The sequence below is a fragment of the Coptis chinensis genome, chromosome 4 (genome assembly GCF_015680905.1).
Source record: "Coptis chinensis isolate HL-2020 chromosome 4, ASM1568090v1, whole genome shotgun sequence".
NCBI lineage: Eukaryota > Viridiplantae > Streptophyta > Magnoliopsida > Ranunculales > Ranunculaceae > Coptis > Coptis chinensis.
In genome coordinates, this window is record NC_141459.1 from 102,857,443 (window position 1) to 102,878,116 (window position 20,674).

Below are 20,674 nucleotides of genomic sequence, written 5' to 3' on the forward strand. Positions count from 1 at the left end.
AAAGCTCGTGTAACAAATGAGCTTGATAAAGCTCGGCTCGTTTAGCTCAAATAACATATTTATAGTGTAAAATAACTGAGCGGCTTGGGCTCGGCTTGGGCTTAGCTCGTTTAAACTCAACTCGAGCTCGCTCGTTTACTATATGAGCTGAGCCTAATCGACCTACCAACCCCAGAGGCTCCAAGCACCACCTACGAGTCGCTTCTGACCAGAACGGTTTCGATTCCTCTCTTCCGTTGTCATTAGTTCGTCATTCCTCTTCTCCATCACTGATTCACTAGAAACTTCACGGATAACCAGACCTCGAGCCCTTTTCTTTTGGCTTTTCCTCTTCTCCCTGATAGCACGACCTCCTCTTTCTACAAAGTATCTCGCTACTTCGGGTAGTTTCTCCTGCTTCTGAGTTCAGCTGAGCTTTGCAAATGATTCTATCACCCCACGTTTGGTTCGCTTTTTGATAACGACCTCTGCAAAACAACACAACAACATATTAGCCACAAAGTCAACAGACACAACATTAAACCAATAAAACAATACACTAGTACCCACCCGAAAAGTTACAAATCCTAGTGAGTACGCCAAATCCTCTGGCACAAAAGTTCCCAACTAATAGCAACAGCTTTCTCTCCCAAGCCTCATTACTTACACCATCCAGCACGCTAGACTTTCGTGTTCGTGTTTGCAAACTAAAGTTATGAGCCCGAGATCGCTTCACAGAAAAGTGCTCAGCAATGTCAGCGACTCCTATGCGATATTCACCACTCGCATTCAACAAGTCAAACACCCTAAGCAGTCACCAGGTATTACCCACGAACTGGTAGGGCGCTTTGCCACAAAAGTTCAAGAATTCACAGGCCAACTTCGAGAACGGTATCCGTATACCAGCTCTCAATTTCCCTTCGCAGACTACTACCCCATAGTTCGCCAGCCTGTACCTCTCACTGAACACGTTGGCGTTCTCTCCCAGGTCGTGTATCTCCAAGTCATTTATATTTATCCCATAAGCTTCTCTTAGATCGGCAAAAGCCTTAACAGCACGTTTATCTACAACCCTAGGAGGTAGCCCACTAGAAGACGACCCTTCTTCGTGACCTGAAGTGCTAGCTACAGCAACCACAAAATCAGATTGTGCATCCTCTTCATCCCTAGCCTTATCCTCATCATCATCTTCACTCTCACACCTCACTGACTTTTCTCTATCTTTCTCATACTCACCACAACTTAAAGACACTTCTCGAATCTCTTCAAATCGAGTATTATCAGAGTCAGACATCTCCTTTTTCTTAGCAAATACCAAACCTAAACAACAAAAGCTAAAGCCGTCCTAACTACTGGACACACAATGCTAGAACATAAGAAAAAAGGAAAAGCAACAATGGCAGAAGCACTAACCTGAGAAACCCTAGCTTGCGTTTTGTTGGAGGAGAAACAAAAAATGACTTTCCAGATTCCCAGATTTGGTTTTATATAGCCAATCGTTCAGTTCCCGATACATACCATGATTACACCCTATACTCTACACGACATGCCCCCTACATATCGACCTGTCTTTTCAAAATCCTGAAAAACGAGGCGGCGATTTTTCTCTTAACAACTGCTCAGATTCTCCCACGTGCCAACTACCGTCTCACATCAGTTCGTTACACAATACGAGCTGACTTCAGAAGCAAGGTTGGTATTTCCATTCACGTCGGTTCGCTTCTTCACCCATGCTCTACACGCGCCACCATTTTCTCTAAGCATATCGCTTCAATGTACAACACGACCTACTGAGAGGGGGCTGTGTGAGGGAGTGATATTCTCATTCAGGAATATCAAGCACGTGTCCAACATAACGGAAATACTAGACTGATCTCATGCCTCGTCCTCTGAGTTGGCTTTAGAGCGACTCACATCATTAGCTCGCGCATCCGATCTACTAGATCGCTCCAGAGTGGCTCAGCTCTCACATCCTCATGCAAAACGTTCCATCTAATGACATCATCCACCTTCTAGATGCAATCATTACCAAGCCATACTTACACAATCCATTACCGCAAAATACGAACCATTGTAACCACTTCCCGTCATTATAGAATTCCTATCAACACCAGCCATACACTCCTCAATCTCAACCCTACATCTATGCTTGTCAGTACACGTGTTACATGGATCCTCATGTTCAACAACTATATATACCCCCAGCATGAACTACGTCAGACCTAATTCTACTCTCCCCCCAGAAGTGAGAGATAGATATGTAGGCAGTTCGCTCAAAATGAACTCGGTCTTTCCTATCAAATATCCCCATCTCCTCCACTTAATCACAAGTTATAAAGCATAGACTAAATAACCCCTTTACAACAGGTACCGATAAGATAATCAGCTGTTCGTTCTTTCATGACAAAGATGAGGGTATCTTGACTGTTTCTCCCCAAAGTTACATGCATCTTGTTATATTATAAGATTATACCACTCTGAAACAGTCGAGGTTAGAGAACAAATGCATGGAATCACAACCCAATAATTGCCAGATCAAGTTGTTTAAAAATGTTTTCGTTGTCCTTGATTGCCTAACCAAAATAGGGTGATGTCGCCCTTGACTTCGAATGTGATCTCATTTTCATTGTTTAGGGGACTTGGGGAGTATTTTTCTTCAGTTTGGGACGTCGTTTGCCTCCTCGTCTCAGTTAAATAAAGTAGTCCTGCAGCAATACTATATGCAAAATTGATTATTGGATCACCCATAGGGTCATAGTGACCTTGCTCAGATCTCAAAAGGCCATGGATTAGTTAAACATCAAATTATGTCAAAACCATTGCCATCGCCACCTCATCAAAAATTGTTTATTCATCAGTCATCACCAGAAGCCTTTAACGGGGATGTCGCTAATTGTGAAACCAGTGTTTAAATTGTTAATTTGGTTATTTATAATTAATAATCTGTTTTATCCCCATGTTGGCCATTGTTATATTTGGAGAAGAATTGAAAAGTACAAAAACACTAAAACAGTGGTCCTTTGCATTTTCCTTCTGTCACATCTCCTCATTCAGTTGACTATGAGAAATGGTGGATCTAAAATAGAGGCTATTTAATTAACCTAATTGGATTTTGAGTGGTTGAATATAAGACTAAGGGCTTATTATGAATGTCCAGCAGTGCCAACTTTAATTTGAAAGCTTAGTTTGCTCTGACTAATTGAATTTTAAATGGTTGATGAATATTAGACTAAGGGCTTATTATGAATGTTGAGCAACGCCAATCACTTTAATACGAAAGCTTAGTTTGTTCTGACTAAATTAATAACAAAAGTTTTCATCTTTCATCTTTCATCTTTCATCGTTCATCAGCTCACCACGCGTCTTAATTATTTGTTTCTTGGCGGCTAGAACAGTCATTTTCAAGGAGCGATGTCCTGGATATTTGTTACACATATAGGACAGCCACCATGACCTATGTAGTTGTAACTTGCAACAGACGATGGTCTGTGATTGGTTCCAACTTACACAGGTCATAGTAGCTCTATGACCCTAGCATTTCTCTTTAACGATTCAACTGAGAAAAACTGAGTTCAATTGAAAAACCAACAAGGCTGTCCTAGGGGTGCCAATGGGTATCCGATAAACCCGAATGTTCCAGTTATGAGTCCTCTTTTATTCTGATATGTTGATTGGTACGTTGTTTTCAGAAACAAAGACTCTCCTAGTCCCATTGCCTAGGCTTTAGGTCTATTCCTAGAGCCGGCCTGAACGCACTTTGGTCATTGTCTAGTCCCTAGGCTCACCTTCAACAACTAGTTAGCGCCTAGTCACTTCCACCTTAAATTTCATAGGATGGAGTTCCAGTCATAGGAATGTTACTATAACTCATACTAGATCAAGGTGTATTCCGTTGAGTTGAAAATACATGCAAGTCGATTTATGCTAAATCTTTTTATACTTAATTATCACACTTACGTCAAAAAATTATTAATTATCACGATTTTATTTTTTACCTGAATATACTTTGATATCTTATTTTGACACCTTATCTTGATATCCAAAACCTAAAAATACTTTGATACCTTATATATACAATGGCTTATATCTCACTCTACAAATTTACTTACGACTTGATTTTTTGTAAATGTTATCTTTCCATCATCGATTACAACCCTGCAAAAAATGAGTTCATTTGGAAATTTCTAAAGATGCCTAAAGAAGATTGCAAAATTTTGAATCTTAGCCGTTAATCACATTTTCAAATCAACTTTAGAAAGGGGTACGGTAGAGATTTTGAAATAAACTCACATTTTGTAGATATATATGATATTTATGGTGATAATATCATACCGACAAAGTATTAGCTTTTATTTCGACTTAGAAAAAAATGTTATATAAATGTTATATATATATATATATATATATATATATATATATATAACATTTTTTTCTACTTAATTATCATGATAAGTAAATAGGAAACTAAGGTTGAGTACACCTTGGCAAGGAAAAGTTTTACAGTTATACGTGAATTGTTTGCCATTCAAATAGATTTGCACATGAGCATACCACAAACACACACTAGAAAGTTCAAAATAAATATTAACTATCACAAACATTTTATGTGGCTTGAAATTAAGCCGTACGGTTTGTCAAATTTTGATGATTGGTATACAATAATTTTTCTCTTATTAAAACGGGAATCACACTTCTAAATTAACTCAATTTTTAATCTTTTATAATGGAATTTTTCCCCTAATTAAAAATAGGTTTTAAAAAAAAACAATTAATTAAAATAATTTGTTAGAAAATTCAACTAAGACATACGATTTTTTTAAAATTCCATGTCATTGCCTATTAAAACGAGAATTCTTTTCTCTATTGAAAAAGGAAAGTATAGTAATTCAGGGAATTATTCTTCTACTAAAATTAGAATCACAATTCTAAATTATGCAACTATTACAACAGGATCTCTCTCCAAGTAAAAACGGATTTTTAAATGACAATTAAAATGATTTAGTCAAGAAATTGTATATGTTCTTGAACCTGGTTCCTAAAGAGTTGGTATGTATGCACGGGCTAACAAGATAGTAAGTTTATTTATAGTGCTAAGACAATATGAATATGATATTTTGCACATGTCATTTCAATTATTGCTTTGAAGATTAATAGAAAAAGTACGCCTAAATATATCCCTATGAGGAAAATAATGACGACTAGCTAAAGAATAAAAACAAAGTGACATGAGCACACTTCTCATTAAGCTTTTACCTTATTTTGATTTTTGATCATTTAGAGCTCGACCACTTTGCTAAATGCCTACATACTTTTATCTTGAGAATTAGTGGGGATATATTGGATTGAACAAGCTGCAAACTATACTTATTAACATATGTTGGATTGTTAAGTTGGTACATTGTGGTTTCGTCTAGTAAATCTCTCATTCATTCCGCTCATACAAAGTGGAGCACTTGGTTTGTGAGTTTGTCCCTAATCAAAGTACTTGACAAAATAAGGAAATGTGCATATTTCCATGAACTTCTTAATAAAGGTGCTCTTTTTAAGTATGAATGTAGTAATGTTAAGTTCAATGGTGCGGCAAAACACCAAATATCGCAGAAATTCTGATCTAATGGTGTGTCAAAACGCTAACCTGCTAACGCTATCGGTATAAGTTTACCTATCTATAGCACCAATTTTAACGAGATAGCGTCAAGTCTCCACACTAGTATAAGTGGCAGGTAGAAGAAATCTAAGCTACACGCCACACTATATGATGGCTAGAATTTTTTTTAATTTTTTTTTCCCCACGCGCCTTTGACAATGGCAGCTAGAGAGTAAAAAAAATATTTTTTTCCTATACGCCATAGGTACTAGCGGCTTTGAGAAAAACCATTGCCTTTGCAAACACTAACTCGCTAACTCTATACATTGTACTATTGTGGTTTGGTGCAATCGCGCACCAAACTATTGAACTTAGCCTAAGGCAAGCAAGCCATTTCTGCTAGGCCGCTCATGGATGATGGATCATGCAGTGCAAGTTCCAAAAGCACTTTGGCGATGTGGACATGTAGTATGTTATGATCCTAGTTACGAGACAAATATGACTGCAATCTCACCGAAGTAGAGGGACACTCAAGAGTTCTAACTAAGCATAACAAAGTCTTGTTAGCAATTCGCCAAATTATTCGCAAATAATTTGCGAATCGAATTTTTGAAGGGTCATACGTTTAATACTTCTGAATGTTTGAAAGATTCGGAATAATTTGCGATTTTTTTCCTTAAAAAGTATAATACTGTTTTTGATGAATTTTTCAAAAATTCGGCTAAAAAATAAAATAAAAATTTGATTGCGCTTTTGTTATTTTTTATGTCCTCACTCTTACTTTAAGTCCCCCGCTCTTACATTCTTAGTGATAAATTAATCCAAAAGCTTTGTTTGTGTACTTTTTGGGCAATCTTTAAATTGTCATGTCATGGTGTGTGTATTTTAAAGTTTGAACTGTAATTTTAATCCAATAACAAATAAATGAAGGTACCTATATGAACCGTTCAAATAGTTTCAATATTTTCGTAGCTAAATTGTTTGGATATGTTTGTTATGTTGTAGACAGGGGCGGCCCTAAGTTTTGCAAGGCCCTAGGTGAGTTCCTAAAGTGTGACTCCTACTTGGCAGAACAGTACGCAATTCAAAACAATAAAAGAAAGAGGAGTGGAAAGCAGGACTTGCTTCGAGAATTGAAGAGAAGAATAACCGATTTACTAGTTTTTATTTATTTATTTATTTTGTTTGTGTTTTGGAGTGAAGAATCACCGGTCTAGTAGTTAGTATGGGAATGAGGGTGTTGGGTTTCTAAAGTGGAATTTTGGGCTTTTACTTATTGTTTACTAGATTTTGGACCTGAGCATACGCCCGGCCTCTTTTAGTTATTTTGCATGATAGGATGATTATTTTTTTAATATAATTTCATTTCAATTTTGGACTTTGTAGTCTCTAAGCAATTTATTATTGTGTACATTATATATTACAGATGTTAGAGAAGTCCCACATGGCCGAACTACTATTTTAGATATCACAAAAATTGAATTCTTTCCCCCATCAAAGAAAAAGGTGAAACTATCATCAAGTCAAGCATATATATGTCCATCCAATGAAGAACACCTTTAGCAATGACAATTTTTAAACTACTACATAAAAACTTATTGTAAAACAGTCAACATAGGTACAGCCCCCCTCATAATTGCCTTTTAAAAAAAAGTTTTTACACTCTAATAGCTAAAGTATCATTTAATTGCCTTTTAAAAAAAAAAGTTTTTACACTCTCTAATAGCTAAAGTATCAAAGCCATACAATGTGAAAAACTTTCTTATCATGGACTATAGCGATAATAAAATTTAACACTGATACCTGCGAAATTAGAAAAAGGAATAGGGAATATTCATAAGAAATAATGCATGATAATGAGCTTATTGTTGAGTAACCAAGGTCGGCTCAACCATATAGCGAAATATGCGGTTGCTTAGGGGCCCCACTATTGCCCTAGTTTTTCCTCTCTTTGTTGTAACTGTTAGGTAACAATAATACTCTCTCGTCTTCTCCACATTTCTCTCACCTTTCTCTAACAAAAAAAAACTCCTAACCTATCCATAACTAATAAAGGTGTAGAATTCTTCTTCTCTTTATCTAGTTCTATTCTCTGCTAAATAAATCGATTTATTGAAGTTTGTTAGTTTAAGAATACTATTCAAGCAAGAAAAATGAAAATATTGTGATCAGATTTTTACTCTAATTGGTATCTTATAATTTGATATTTCGAACTTTAGTATTAACAGTAGAGAGCCTCTTATTCGAACTTTGCTTAGGGCCCCCAATTGTCTCGAGTTGTCCCTAAAAGTAACTAAGTTAGCAACTTTGCAGCTTTAAAATAACATCAGTGGTCTTAGTTTTAAAAGTGTTAGTAATTTCATAAGCATATTTCTCCAGGCCATATACAATATCTTCACCTGCATTTGATCCGAGTGACTCCCCTGCATATGCTACCACACTATTATGTATATTATATTACACTGACATAAATCATTTTCAGAACTAAGTTGCTACTTCGATTCTAATTAAGAGACATGACCTTGTTTGTTGTTTAAAGTCTTTCATAACCCATAACCTGCCCTGTGCCAATCCACCAAATTTCTTTTCATTTTTTTTTTCTTTTTGTCACACTAAATATTTCTTAGATATCAACACACCATAAGTAGTCTTCCGTTTCAAACTTGTGCATAGGGTTTTTAGTGCATATCTTCTGTTTCTGAATTTGAAACATGACATTGAAAGCCTTGAGCTCTACTTTAAGCATTGAGTTTGGATGTATAACACCTTCAGATTAAGATCATGTTGAGTTTTTTCCTGCCCAGTCGTTGTCCTCAAACCAAACTCATCCCCTACGTATATTATTACTCATTGAATTTCATAGTGAGTAGTAATTAATTCCTCGAACCATACACTCACACTCATATTATTTCTTGCTAATTTTACATATTCTTCTATTATAACATATTCGTTACTGAGTCCTGAGTGCTTCCTAATATTGCTAGATACCGTTCTCCATATGCTCCAAACTTGGTTATGTATTCTCCACTACAAACTTGTTTCGATTTACTGTGTCCTGTCCAAATCACATTCTATACACTGCCAACATTTTTTGCACATACTTGTTACGGATTTCCTTATGCTCAATCATGTAATAGGTGCAACTACACATGACCAACATAAATGTGCTTTGCAACTGGACTCAAATTAACATAAGTGTTTGTGGCTTTGTGCACTTGGCACCTACCTTTTTTTTGGTAAACACTTAGCACCTACCTGATCAAGGAGAAAAAAATTATAAATCCTTATTTGATGTTATTATTTGTATCTGGAAGTTCTAACACCTAGCTTTATCAACGTGTTCATATTCACTCATCTTTAAGGGTGGTTGTCACACCCCAAATTTCTAGAAAATTAAAAATAGGGAATTATCCACACCCTATTCCATCTTCTGAAAACCCAGGATGAAACGAAATCCTAATAACCCATTACTAAACATGACATAGAAAAAAATGAGATCAAATTAAACCAAAAGAACAACTCTTAATTCACAAATAAAAAAAAATACTAACCAACTCTATTACATCTATCTCAAACCGTACACTTCAGAAAACTTAAACCATAAGACTTCAAGAGCAAATCCAAATCACGTGTCCTCATCCACTGCACTCTACCATCTATGTTTCCAAGAACACACCCACGTTGCAAAACAAAGCAAACATGGGCCGGCTAGCAAATTGAATTGAATTTGCTGGTATGAGTAAGACTAAATATAAAAATAATATGTTCAATATTTCAAATAAAGGAATATACTATTACAATCATTTCAACTTGGAAGACAATTTAGTTTTGTATTCTCAAAACGGAATGCAGTTTCTTCCCAAGTAAGATTTCAACCCCCAATATACATTTCCAAGAAATCTTATATAACAGTATTCATCATTCTTACTTCCCAAAATAACTCACAATATAATTACCACTTATATTCCACTTATTACATACACATATGATAACTTATTTAAATATGAGTTTGATACACTTTACCTTTAAGCCAGCACGTCGTCTTAGGGTAGGACAATGTCTCTGCATAAAAAGGTAATAAGTCATACCCTCCTACAAAACAAAGTTAGATTTCCCAAACGTAATCATTTATGGTATACATCTATTTCACTCTCACTGCAACCATCATGGGTATATATAATTTGGCATAATATATCGCCAATATTAACATTCATGTCACACCACCATATCCATTATATCATAATATATCACCAATATTAACTAGCATTCATATCCCACCACCATATCCATCATATCATAATATATCACCAATATTAACTAACGTTCATATCACACCACCATATCCATCATATCATAATATATCACCAATATTAACTAACATTCATATCACACCACCATATCTATCATATCACGCTAACCATATTTACATTCTTTCATAAGAAATTATATGCATCATATCATAATATATCACCAATCATATCCAACAACTCGCTCATACTTAAAGCCAATATTTTTCTTAAAAACCACTCGTCTACTTATGAGAACGAGAAAAATATCACAACCAGGGAGTACATTCATCTTTTGTGAGTATCAACTCACACAAACCACGTATATATTTCTCATAAGAAATCATGTACATCATAATACATAAATATTCATATGCAATAACTCAGTCACACGTAAAATCAATATTTTACTTTGCTTATTAATTATATCGTTGACTCATTTATTAAAAGACACAGCCCAACCTTTAGTTCCTACTCCACGATTTACACTTCACACATTTGCCAAATCATACATATCTGTGTGCCTCACTCACACCGAGTACCACTACAAGACATATGTCCCAAGCGGGGATATCGCCTCCAGGAAACATATTTTTATCTTGTAAACTCGTAACTTGTGAGTCACAGCCATCTCTGGGCTTTCCATACACATACACAAAGTCTCTTTTGAGCATAACAAAATATCAAGTCATTCATAGCACATTCAATGAATACCTTGGGTCATTCCCGCCACATTCAAGGAATACCCATCATAACACTAACAGGTCATTCATGGCACATTCAATGAATACCTTAGGTCATTCCCGCCACATTTAAGGAATTCAGACCTACATTTCCGTACACTTAAGGAATACAGCCCACCCGCAAGGCAAATGCCTTAGTTCCTCTCTAAGACAGCTTTTCACATGACATCATTAGTCATAAACATTTCCTTTCATTTCTTTTCATCAAAGAGGCGTGGAGAGATCTAAAGATGTGGCTGACATATTAAATTTTCACCGGACACTTTTACACCAGATTTTAACACTCAAAAGTTTTTATTTATTATAATATTTTCATTACAAAACAAATATCGTCTCAAACAATAATTCATTACTAAAGATTCTAAACACAATAACTAATCAACTCACCTCATTATCAATTATATAAATCATAGATATTAAAAGGTTCAATCATAAATAACACATTAGTTAAATGTCTCGTGAATATATTTTAAACAACCACAATCACGTACACAATTAAGTACTAACATTGTTCACATATAGTTATCATAATAACTAATATATAATATATAATATAGTATAGTGTAGTGGTTGTACTTTTGCTCAAAGCTGTCTACATATCCAAATCTTTCAAGATTGGAATCAAGACTTCGTAGTTCTTATCAACCACATATTCAAAGTCAAAGTCCATCAGTGCTAATATATATTATTGCATAATATCACGCCAAATCTTTAGCTACCAATATACACTCTATACATACAATATTCATCAAACAATTATGCATGCAACTCTTATTCCAACACATGTAATAAAACTCTTTAGACAAATAAAATAATTACTCCTTCAATCAATACACATTTATTTGAAATATTAGTACGATACAAATTGTATGATCATTACATTTTTTTTCTTGTACAACTAAAGCCTACACTAATAAGTTACGTATATTGTTCTATGTATGAGAAATTGGTTAGGACAGTTTGACCTTTGTCCATTCTAAAAATTTTAGAGAATTAATATAATCAAAGTTTTAATCAATTATACCATTCTGAAAATTAGACAGAAAATCCATTTCAATACAAAAATTCCTAAACACTAATTTGTTTAGTATGTACCCTAAACTATGTGATGGAACAGACCCAACAACTTAAATTTCGCTATTAAATTTTCTGACGCACTTTCTTGTAAAATTCATATCAAATAGAATATAAATTGGAATCAGCCAAGGCCAATTGGAAATGCAAGATAATTCAAAGAACTAAAATTGTTTAGTTCTATAGAAAAACTAGTTACATCATCTAATTAGTCGAATTAAAGTCACAAGTCAGTACTTGAGAATTCTGCAAACATATCACCGTTCCAAACGACAATTAAAATTACAAAACAAATATCAAACGTTCATAATTAAAAATGAAAATTTTATAAAATGATGATGAAACAATTATGAATCAAACAAGATAAAAGTCACAGAAAAATGATTTATATATATTTTTGATAAAAATATGTCTACTCACCTAAAATTGAATTTGCAAAAGAATACTCATGCTTCCTTTTCTCCAATCCCTTTTATTCTTCTTCCCCTTCTTTTTATTTCTTTCAATCAAAAATATTCTTTTTAATGGAGGTTAGGGTTTTGTTTTTGAATAATAATATTTTTACAGAGAAAATTCCCAGGTATTGTTTATTCAATGTTTTAAGTCTGTTTAAGTTAACCTATGGGCCTCAAATGGGTCTAAAAACACCCAAGGTCCATACCTATATGAATGGGTACATTTTAACAATGTTTTCAACCTCAAAAATGATTCTAAAATACCCACACAATTTCTAACAAACAATTCAAGTAAAAACAATTTTGAAAAATCAACAACAGCCAAACAAATTCTAGAATAAGCTAGACCATAATATAATAGTTATTTTCAATTCAAATAATGTAATTTTTGTTGTTTAAAAATTGGGGTTGTTATAGTGGTCTACTTGGAATAATATAGGCCATGAGTAAGATTTCCATATTCACTCATCTTGTTTTTAATTTGAAGGAAAATTGTATCTGTCTATTATGCATCATGTCTTCCATCTGGTGCAGTGGTGCTGGCTAACTACGTACAAAATAATTGAATTTGGTATTAACGTAAGTCCAACTGCCGGATGGAACTCGGGTGTATTTTAATTTGATAAAAAAAATTTACTACTCTATAATTATTTGTTAAAACATTCCATTTAGTTTTCTCTTGTTAATAAACATTCTTGTAACTAAATTTTTTTTGGTTTTGACAACAATATCCAAGATTTTTTTTTTTTTACGCATAATTCGATTGCTCTAGACCATACTAGGCACGAACAACGTGTCAAATGGGAAAAGAATCTTATTGAGACATAGGTGCGCTATCTTGCAACTCCCTTCAGCTGTTAATTACAGGAATTTTTGCTCTACTTGTAAAACATTGGCATCATCTGTTCCTCCTGTTTTGGATCTGATTTGCTCAACAACTCGATGTCCTTGGCTCATGTACTCCAATAGAGATAGAAGCATGTGCAACTTCTTTGACCCAGTGTCTAATTTTGTTAAATTACGAATTTCTCCATAAGCTCGAACTTATGTGAAGAGTCAATTCTATTAATATATTAAAGTAGGCTCGGGGACACTCATATATGTCAACAAATCTTACTCCTTGCTTCTATATGCCAGAGTTGCTCGGTGCTAGGATTTGTTTCTCCAGCTTCGGTTGGTTGCTAATGTCCAATTCTTTGTTTTTCTTCAACCCTTTTGATATGGTCACCATCGAGCTTCCAGATTTGCCCAGGGATTTTGCATTTAGTGGTCTATCCTTTTCATGCTTGCCAACATCTTTGAACTGCATGTATTGTGTTTGATGCCAGTACATACCTTGACATGTGATTTGGTCAACATCTGTTATTTGCGTTTAGGGAGAAGAAGCTTGGACTTGGAGTCAGTATAGGAATTGCGTCAAGATCATCCTTTGTAATAACAATCCAGTTTTATTTGATGGAGCATTCTATTGTTTAATTTATGAAAGACACCTGGGAGTCTTTCATTCATCTAGAGGGAGGCAGTTGTGATTAAAGGCATAATGATATTTGGTCACTTCGTGGCTCAAAATATTGTTCAAGCCATTATTTTTAGTAATTAGATTATGAGATTAAATCTTGAATGCTTAACCTAAATCTACAATTAATTGAGTTTCAATGTCATGTAGAGAGAAAAAGAGGATTTCTTTCTTGCCACGTTTTTTTTTTGTTATGTTGTCTCTTTTGATACATGTAGAAAATTTGGTGCAAAAAAGTTCAATTTTTTTGTACCTTTCCTGCTGAAAAAATATCACCCATTCGGAACCCTTTGTTTAGAGTCTCTAGCACTACACTCTCAATTATCCTTGCAGCATTTTCTTCATGCAGTCCATATCTCAGACGTATCGCAGCATTGAGCCCTGTCACTAATGAAGTTGTTTTATCCTGCATATGCAACCCAGATGATTATAAATCTTTACTTGAGTGAAAAAAACAATGTTTAATGACTAATTTTCAAGGAACAAAATCTCTCCAGTGAAGTTAAAAGAACAATGATTTTGTTAAGAACCTACCTGTCCAGCAATATCAAGAATAGAGCCATGGATAGGTTCAAACAGTCCAGGTCCCTACAAAAGAACATAGAAGCAATTGTTATAGGGTTACTAAATTTGGCCTTATAAATATGTTTGAGCCTCAAAATGTATTCAAATAACTTCAATATCATTAAGAGCTTATGATTTGACATTACCGATTCACCAAGAAAAACGGAATACTTCCAGTAAGCATTGAAGCCTCATCAGACAAAATGACCCCAAAGATGTTGTTGGTAACAATTGTATCAAACTACATTATTAACAAATAAATAATAAAAATCAAACATATCTTTAGGTGCTGGGTCTGTTAATTATTGAGTTATTCGAGGTGGGCATGTTTTAAATTTGATTATTTGAAGTAAAGTTGAAGTATTTGGAGTTTTGAGAGATTGGATCATCAGTTGTTGACTTTTGAGAAAATATAAGGGAAAAAAGAAGTTATGTGTAAACTAAAACTCTGAATTTTCATTAAGAGATCAACATGTAGTCAAACTCTCTAAAGAAAGCATAGTACAAGGCCACCTAGGCGAGAGTAAAGGATATCTCTCATATTAGAGTCCCACGTAGGATAGAGAAAAATCTCTTTTAGAGGCCTCTACTTTAGTGTATAGATAGTAGATTTAAAGCCTTCATGTTTGGGACAATTTTAAATTTAAATATTGGGCTAAATAAAAAGAACAGTAGGCTTATTGTTTGTTAAAGGCTACATATTTGGGCCGAAAAAACACTAGTGCCAGAACTGGTTTAAGACTTGGGGGCTCTTGTTTTGGGCCAAATTTTGGGGGCCCAGCCAGCCAGCCATCTATGTGGACTGTCCTCAGGGCTGACCCTGGATGTAGAGAATGACAACTATTATTAATATTTACTAACATAATATCACGAATTTTTTACTTCCGAATTTTTGAAGAATAAATTCTTGAATCTGGACGTTGACTTAAAGAGTAGGACAGAGTAGCCCGTTGAATGTGTCAGAGACGATTTATTCCACTTCCGAACATGGCCCCCACTTTATGATAGTATAAAATACCCCTAATACCCTTCCACAATATTTATATATGAAGACATTGTATCTCATATGTACGACATCATATAGTGTTGTAACATTCGTATTTGGATAACCTAAAAATACACGTTTAACTGAACTAAATATGATCATAGTAAGACATTGTAGCTCACTGTACTTGTACGACATGATATGTGTGGTGCTATTAAATTTGTATTTGGATAACCTGAAAATACACGCTTAATATGGTTTTCATCCCTATTGCCACTACTGTTTCAGGTCTTTTTCCAATAATCCAGTACTCATTAAATATTCTCATCTCTACATGACTTTTCCACCAAAAGTTGGTTTTCATTCTCGAATAATTCGTATTTGGATAACCTGAAAATACACGTTTAACTGAACTAAATATGATCATAGTAAGACATTGTATCTCACATGTACGACATTATGTGATGATGTTAAATAATAAGTTTAACTGAACTAAATATGATCATAGTAAGACATTGTATCTCACTTATACGACATTATGTGGTGCTATTAAATTCGTCTCATTCTAGCTATTTGAGAGCTCTTTTTTCTTAGCTTTTTTAATCTCCATTACTGTTGTAGAAATTTATTTTGAAAACGAATATAGAAACAACATAACAAAGAATTAATAAGATATTATATTGGATAATAGTGTATAGGTGGAGGAATAACTCACCAAGCACGTAAGTACTTGTCATCACGCCAAACACAAACATTAAATGACAAATAATCTACAAATCAAGTTCATAGTAACCAATCTCATCCAAACGACATCTTTTTGATGAACTCCATGACCTCATCAAAATGAAGATTTGCAAAAGAGAAGTGTTAGAGAGAGAGGATTAAAACTAAATTGTTGTTTTTAGTTCTTTTTTTTTATTCAAAGATTAGAGAGGTGGGAGAGAGTATTGATGAGAAAGAGAAAGAGAAAGGTGGGAGGGAGTAAAAAAAATGAAAAAGTATAAACATAACAAATGTATGCTTTTTGTGGGGCTACGTTCCCAATTGGAATAAAATTTATCTGCCACTTTCAACTGTCTACTATGTCCTAATCTTAAAATCAAGATTATGGCATTTACTGAAATTTTATTTGGGCTAAATTACCCTATTTAATAAATAATTTACATGAGATTCCGTGGATAAAATTGTAAAAAAAGAAACTATTTAGGAATCTGGAATAAGATTCGATTATTAATTAATCAACATTAATTTTTGGTGTTGGAATCATTTGACCAAAAGACCAAACCACCGAAACCAGTGTCCTTATTGTAGATATATATATATAGATGACTGGTATATACTCCACCTCTATACAATAAGAAGGAATCAATATTCACACATATTGTAGCTTTCTTGGACAGAGTCCTCTCTTTATTTTCTTCATGGCTAATCTCACTTGCTCAGCTTCTGATCTAGGCCCCCTTCTCGTTGGTGCAGCAAATGCTACCGCTGCTGCTGCCTACATATGTGGCCGTTTCGACACCGTATCGACGAGACTCAGCGATGCAACCTTTGCCATCGATACTACTTACCTTCTCTTTTCGGCCTACCTCGTTTTCGCCATGCAACTTGGCTTTGCTATGCTATGTGCTGGTTCTGTACGTGCAAAGAATACAATGAATATTATGCTTACTAATGTTCTTGATGCTGCTGCTGGTGGGTTGTTTTATTATCTTTTCGGTTTTGCTTTTGCCTTTGGTGCTCCATCAAATGGATTTATTGGTCGTCACTTTTTCGGTTTGAGAGACATTCCTGCACCAAATTTTGATTATAGTAATTTTCTATATCAGTGGGCTTTTGCTATTGCAGCTGCTGGAATTACTAGCGGCTCAATAGCTGAACGAACCCAGTTTGTGGCGTATCTTATTTATTCAGCTTTCTTAACTGGGTTCGTTTACCCAGTGGTGTCCCACTGGTTCTGGTCCGTCGATGGCTGGGCCAGTCCTACCCGAGCCACTGATCTTTTGTTTGGCTCGGGTGTAATTGATTTTGCCGGATCAGGTGTTGTTCATTTGGTTGGAGGTATAGCTGGCCTATGGGGGGCTTTAATTGAAGGTCCCCGTATAGGCCGATTTGACCACACCGGCCGTTCTGTGACTTTACGCGGCCATAGTGCATCTTTGGTTGTCCTTGGTACGTTCTTGTTATGGTTTGGATGGTATGGATTCAACCCAGGTTCTTTCACCCAAATCTTGAAATCTTATGGAGAAGGTGGGACTTATTATGGACAATGGAGTGCTATTGGGCGTACTGCTGTTACTACAACATTGTCTGGTTGCACTGCTGCTCTTACCACTTTGTTTGGGAAAAGGTTGCTGGCTGGTCATTGGAATGTTACTGATGTGTGTAATGGACTATTGGGTGGATTCGCCGCGATTACCGCTGGTTGTTCTGTGGTAGAACCATGGGCTGCAATTATATGTGGTTTTGTTGCATCAGCTGTGTTGATTGGGTGCAATAGGCTTGCTGAGAAGTTTAAGTATGATGACCCATTAGAGGCAGCACAATTGCACGGTGGGTGTGGTGCTTGGGGAATTATATTTACAGCCTTGTTTGCTAAAGAAGCTTATGTGAATCAAGTGTACCCTGGAAGACCTGGCAGGCCTTACGGATTGTTTATGGGTGGTGGTGGTAAGCTTCTAGCTGCACACATTATCCAGATACTGGTTATAATTGGATGGGTGAGTGCTACTATGGGGCCACTATTTTACGCCTTGTATAAACTAAAGCTTCTAAGGATATCGGCTGAGGATGAGATGGCCGGAATGGATATGACACGACATGGGGGATTTGCTTATGTATACCACGACGACGATGATTCACACAAGCACGGATTCATGTTGAGAAAGGTCGAGCCCGCATCTGGAACACCCAACACCTATCAGAATTCACCAAGGTCAACAGTTTAATCCCATACATACATGTGGGATAATGAATCATGTTCCTCCGTTCAATTAAAAAATTAGTAGCAGAGAAGTCCCCGCTAATTATCTTCTATGACATAATATACAACTATTTGGGTGGCTGCGGTGAAAGATGATGAAAACATGGATTCGATTTGGTCTCTTAACTACTTTTGTTCTTTAGTATATTGTCTGGAAAGGAAGGATAAAGTTTGGTTCGACTTTTAGAAGTTTTGTTTTTTTTTTTTTTTGGTGGGAGACTTTTAGGTGTTGCTCTTGTGAATTCTCTTTTATGAGGGAGGGTAAACTTTTTGTATTCTTTTTCATGCTTCAGTCATTATTATGTGAATATATATGTGATCTTCTGCACTTATCCGTATATGTCTCTTTAATTGTTGGTTCATGAATCATGCACATAATAGACTGATTAGAACAGCCCAACAGGTGCGTGTCTGTGTTTGTCACTTTGTCAGTGTATGTTGATATCAGTATTTTTTAGCTGGCATTGTCAAGGAATAGAATCTTGAAGTTTCTAAAGCATATTATATATATATATAGGAGCCCCATATATCTTCTAACTCCTATATAAAAAACGAGAGCTTCAACAGTAAATTCATCGCGCCATTAATTTTTTTTTCAATTTTACCCCTTGCCAAACATGAATATTACAATTCATGCTATTTTTTGTTTTATTTTTTGTTTTATTTTGTCTTTTTACAAGAATAAAATAGTAGTTTCACGTCCATAAATTAATGAAAAATAAAATAAAATCAGGGATTGTTAACGTGGCAGAGACACGTACAAAGAAGCTAGTATATATAAAATATGTAGTCAGTAAACTTTGAAGGTAATGAAGTTCTTAGCGCTCTGTTCCTCAAATCCAACTGTGTATCTCTTGATTTGGCTATAGCTATTCCAAACCTTACCTAATTTGTCAGCATTCTTATGTTTCTTATTCGAAAATCGATTAAAAATGGTATTGAACTTTACAATTTTTGATAATATAGAGATTAAAATTTTTTTTTAGTTAAATTGGGACCAAACTTTTTAATTTTTGCAATATGGAGACATGTGTAACATGAAATCTAAATTTTTCACACAGTATTTCATAATTCAAATTAATTTTTATGATCATGAGGTTGTAGCATAGATATACTTTGATAAGAAAGTGTATAACAATGTATGTAACTTGTGAATTATGAAACACCGTGTTCGATACCTTTTTAATCATTTTTCGTTTCTTATTTGAAACTGAGAGTCTTTTTTTTTTATAATGAAACTGAGATTTGCAGTTACATCTTGTGTGGCTTGACCATTTAACCATATCCAACATGTATGAATTTTTTTTGGCGAAGTAACCATTGTTTTGTGAAAAAAAAGGCAACCAACATGAAGCGTTACACTGTTACCCTTGCAGACAATTGCAAGATACATTACAAAAACGAGAATACAAAAATAAATTACTCCATAAAATAATTTATCTTTTGACACAACAACTTGCCCAATCATTGAATAATAATTCTGAGTCTCTCTATATACTTGTCCGTTAGCATTCTTCTCGGTATTTGTTATTGACACTCTACTTGGTATTTGTTATTGACAGACTCCATATTGTGTTGGATAGACCCAAAAAAAAAACAATTATTACAAGTGTTCCATTGGTCTCAAAAAATTGAATTCGAAAACCCCAAATTTAAACGGCCCGAATTTAAGTGGATTCGTTATCAAACAAAACGATATGGCCACACCGTTTGGGTTAAGTCTCAAACGGTGCCAAGTCAATTTAATTGGACTAAATCTCCAACAATAAATGCACCGTTTGGAATTTAAAGTCAAAGCTTGATTAATGGCCAAGTCGTTTGAATTAAGTCTCCAACAATATGGCGCGCCATTTTGAATTTAAGTAAAACGACTTGCTTGGCCGCGTCGTTCGGGACTTAGTCAAACGATAATGTTAACAACCGGTCCAGTAGAAAGCGAACTTTATATTTTTTAAAGTTCAAATCTCAAACGGTGTGGCCACACCATTTGGACTAAGTCCCCAACGATATGGCCATACCGTTTGGGATTTGAACTTTGAAAAAATATAAAGTTCTGTTTTTTGGCCTCTTGACCGATGTGGGTACATCGTTTGGACTAAGTCCCAAATTGTGTGGCCAAGTCGTTTGGGACTTAGTCCAAACAACCTAATCGGGTCGTTTAAACTTGGGATTTTCAAATTCAATTTTTTGAGACCAGTAACACACTTATAATAATTGTTTTTTTTAGATTTTTTGGAACCAATAACACACTTGTAATAATTGTTTTTTTTTTAGTCTGCCCATGGGTATGTGAGTAATAGGACTCTTCTTCTTTTGCAGTGATGCCTACCTCCGAAAACTTCTCACACCACACAGGATGCATTTAACCCCAAGTAAATCAATTGCGCTGTACTTTGTTAATTAAAAAACGTCTCAGGTATCATTTAAACTATGTTTAGCTAAACAGACATTTAAATAGAGTAATTCAACTTGATTCAGAAGCGATGCTCTCTTTAAGATAAT

At 34.9% G+C, this 20,674-nt stretch overlaps 1 protein-coding gene across 1 annotated transcript; it reads left to right on the top strand.

Moving 5' to 3' along the window:
• Positions 1 to 16,394: 16,394 nt before the first annotated feature.
• LOC147506443 (ammonium transporter 1 member 1-like) lies at positions 16,395 to 18,504 on the top strand. Its single transcript, XM_086558600.1, has one exon. The coding sequence runs from the start codon at positions 16,611 to 16,613 to the stop codon at positions 18,135 to 18,137; it is 1,527 nt and encodes a 508-aa protein (XP_086414726.1). The 5' UTR covers positions 16,395 to 16,610; the 3' UTR covers positions 18,138 to 18,504.
• The last annotated feature ends 2,170 nt before the right edge of the window (positions 18,505 to 20,674 follow it).

Coding starts and splice junctions, on each gene's coding strand:
- LOC147506443 (XM_086558600.1), top strand. CDS start 16,611: ATGGCTAATCTCACTTGCTCAGCTTCTGATCTAGGCCCCCTTCTCGTT.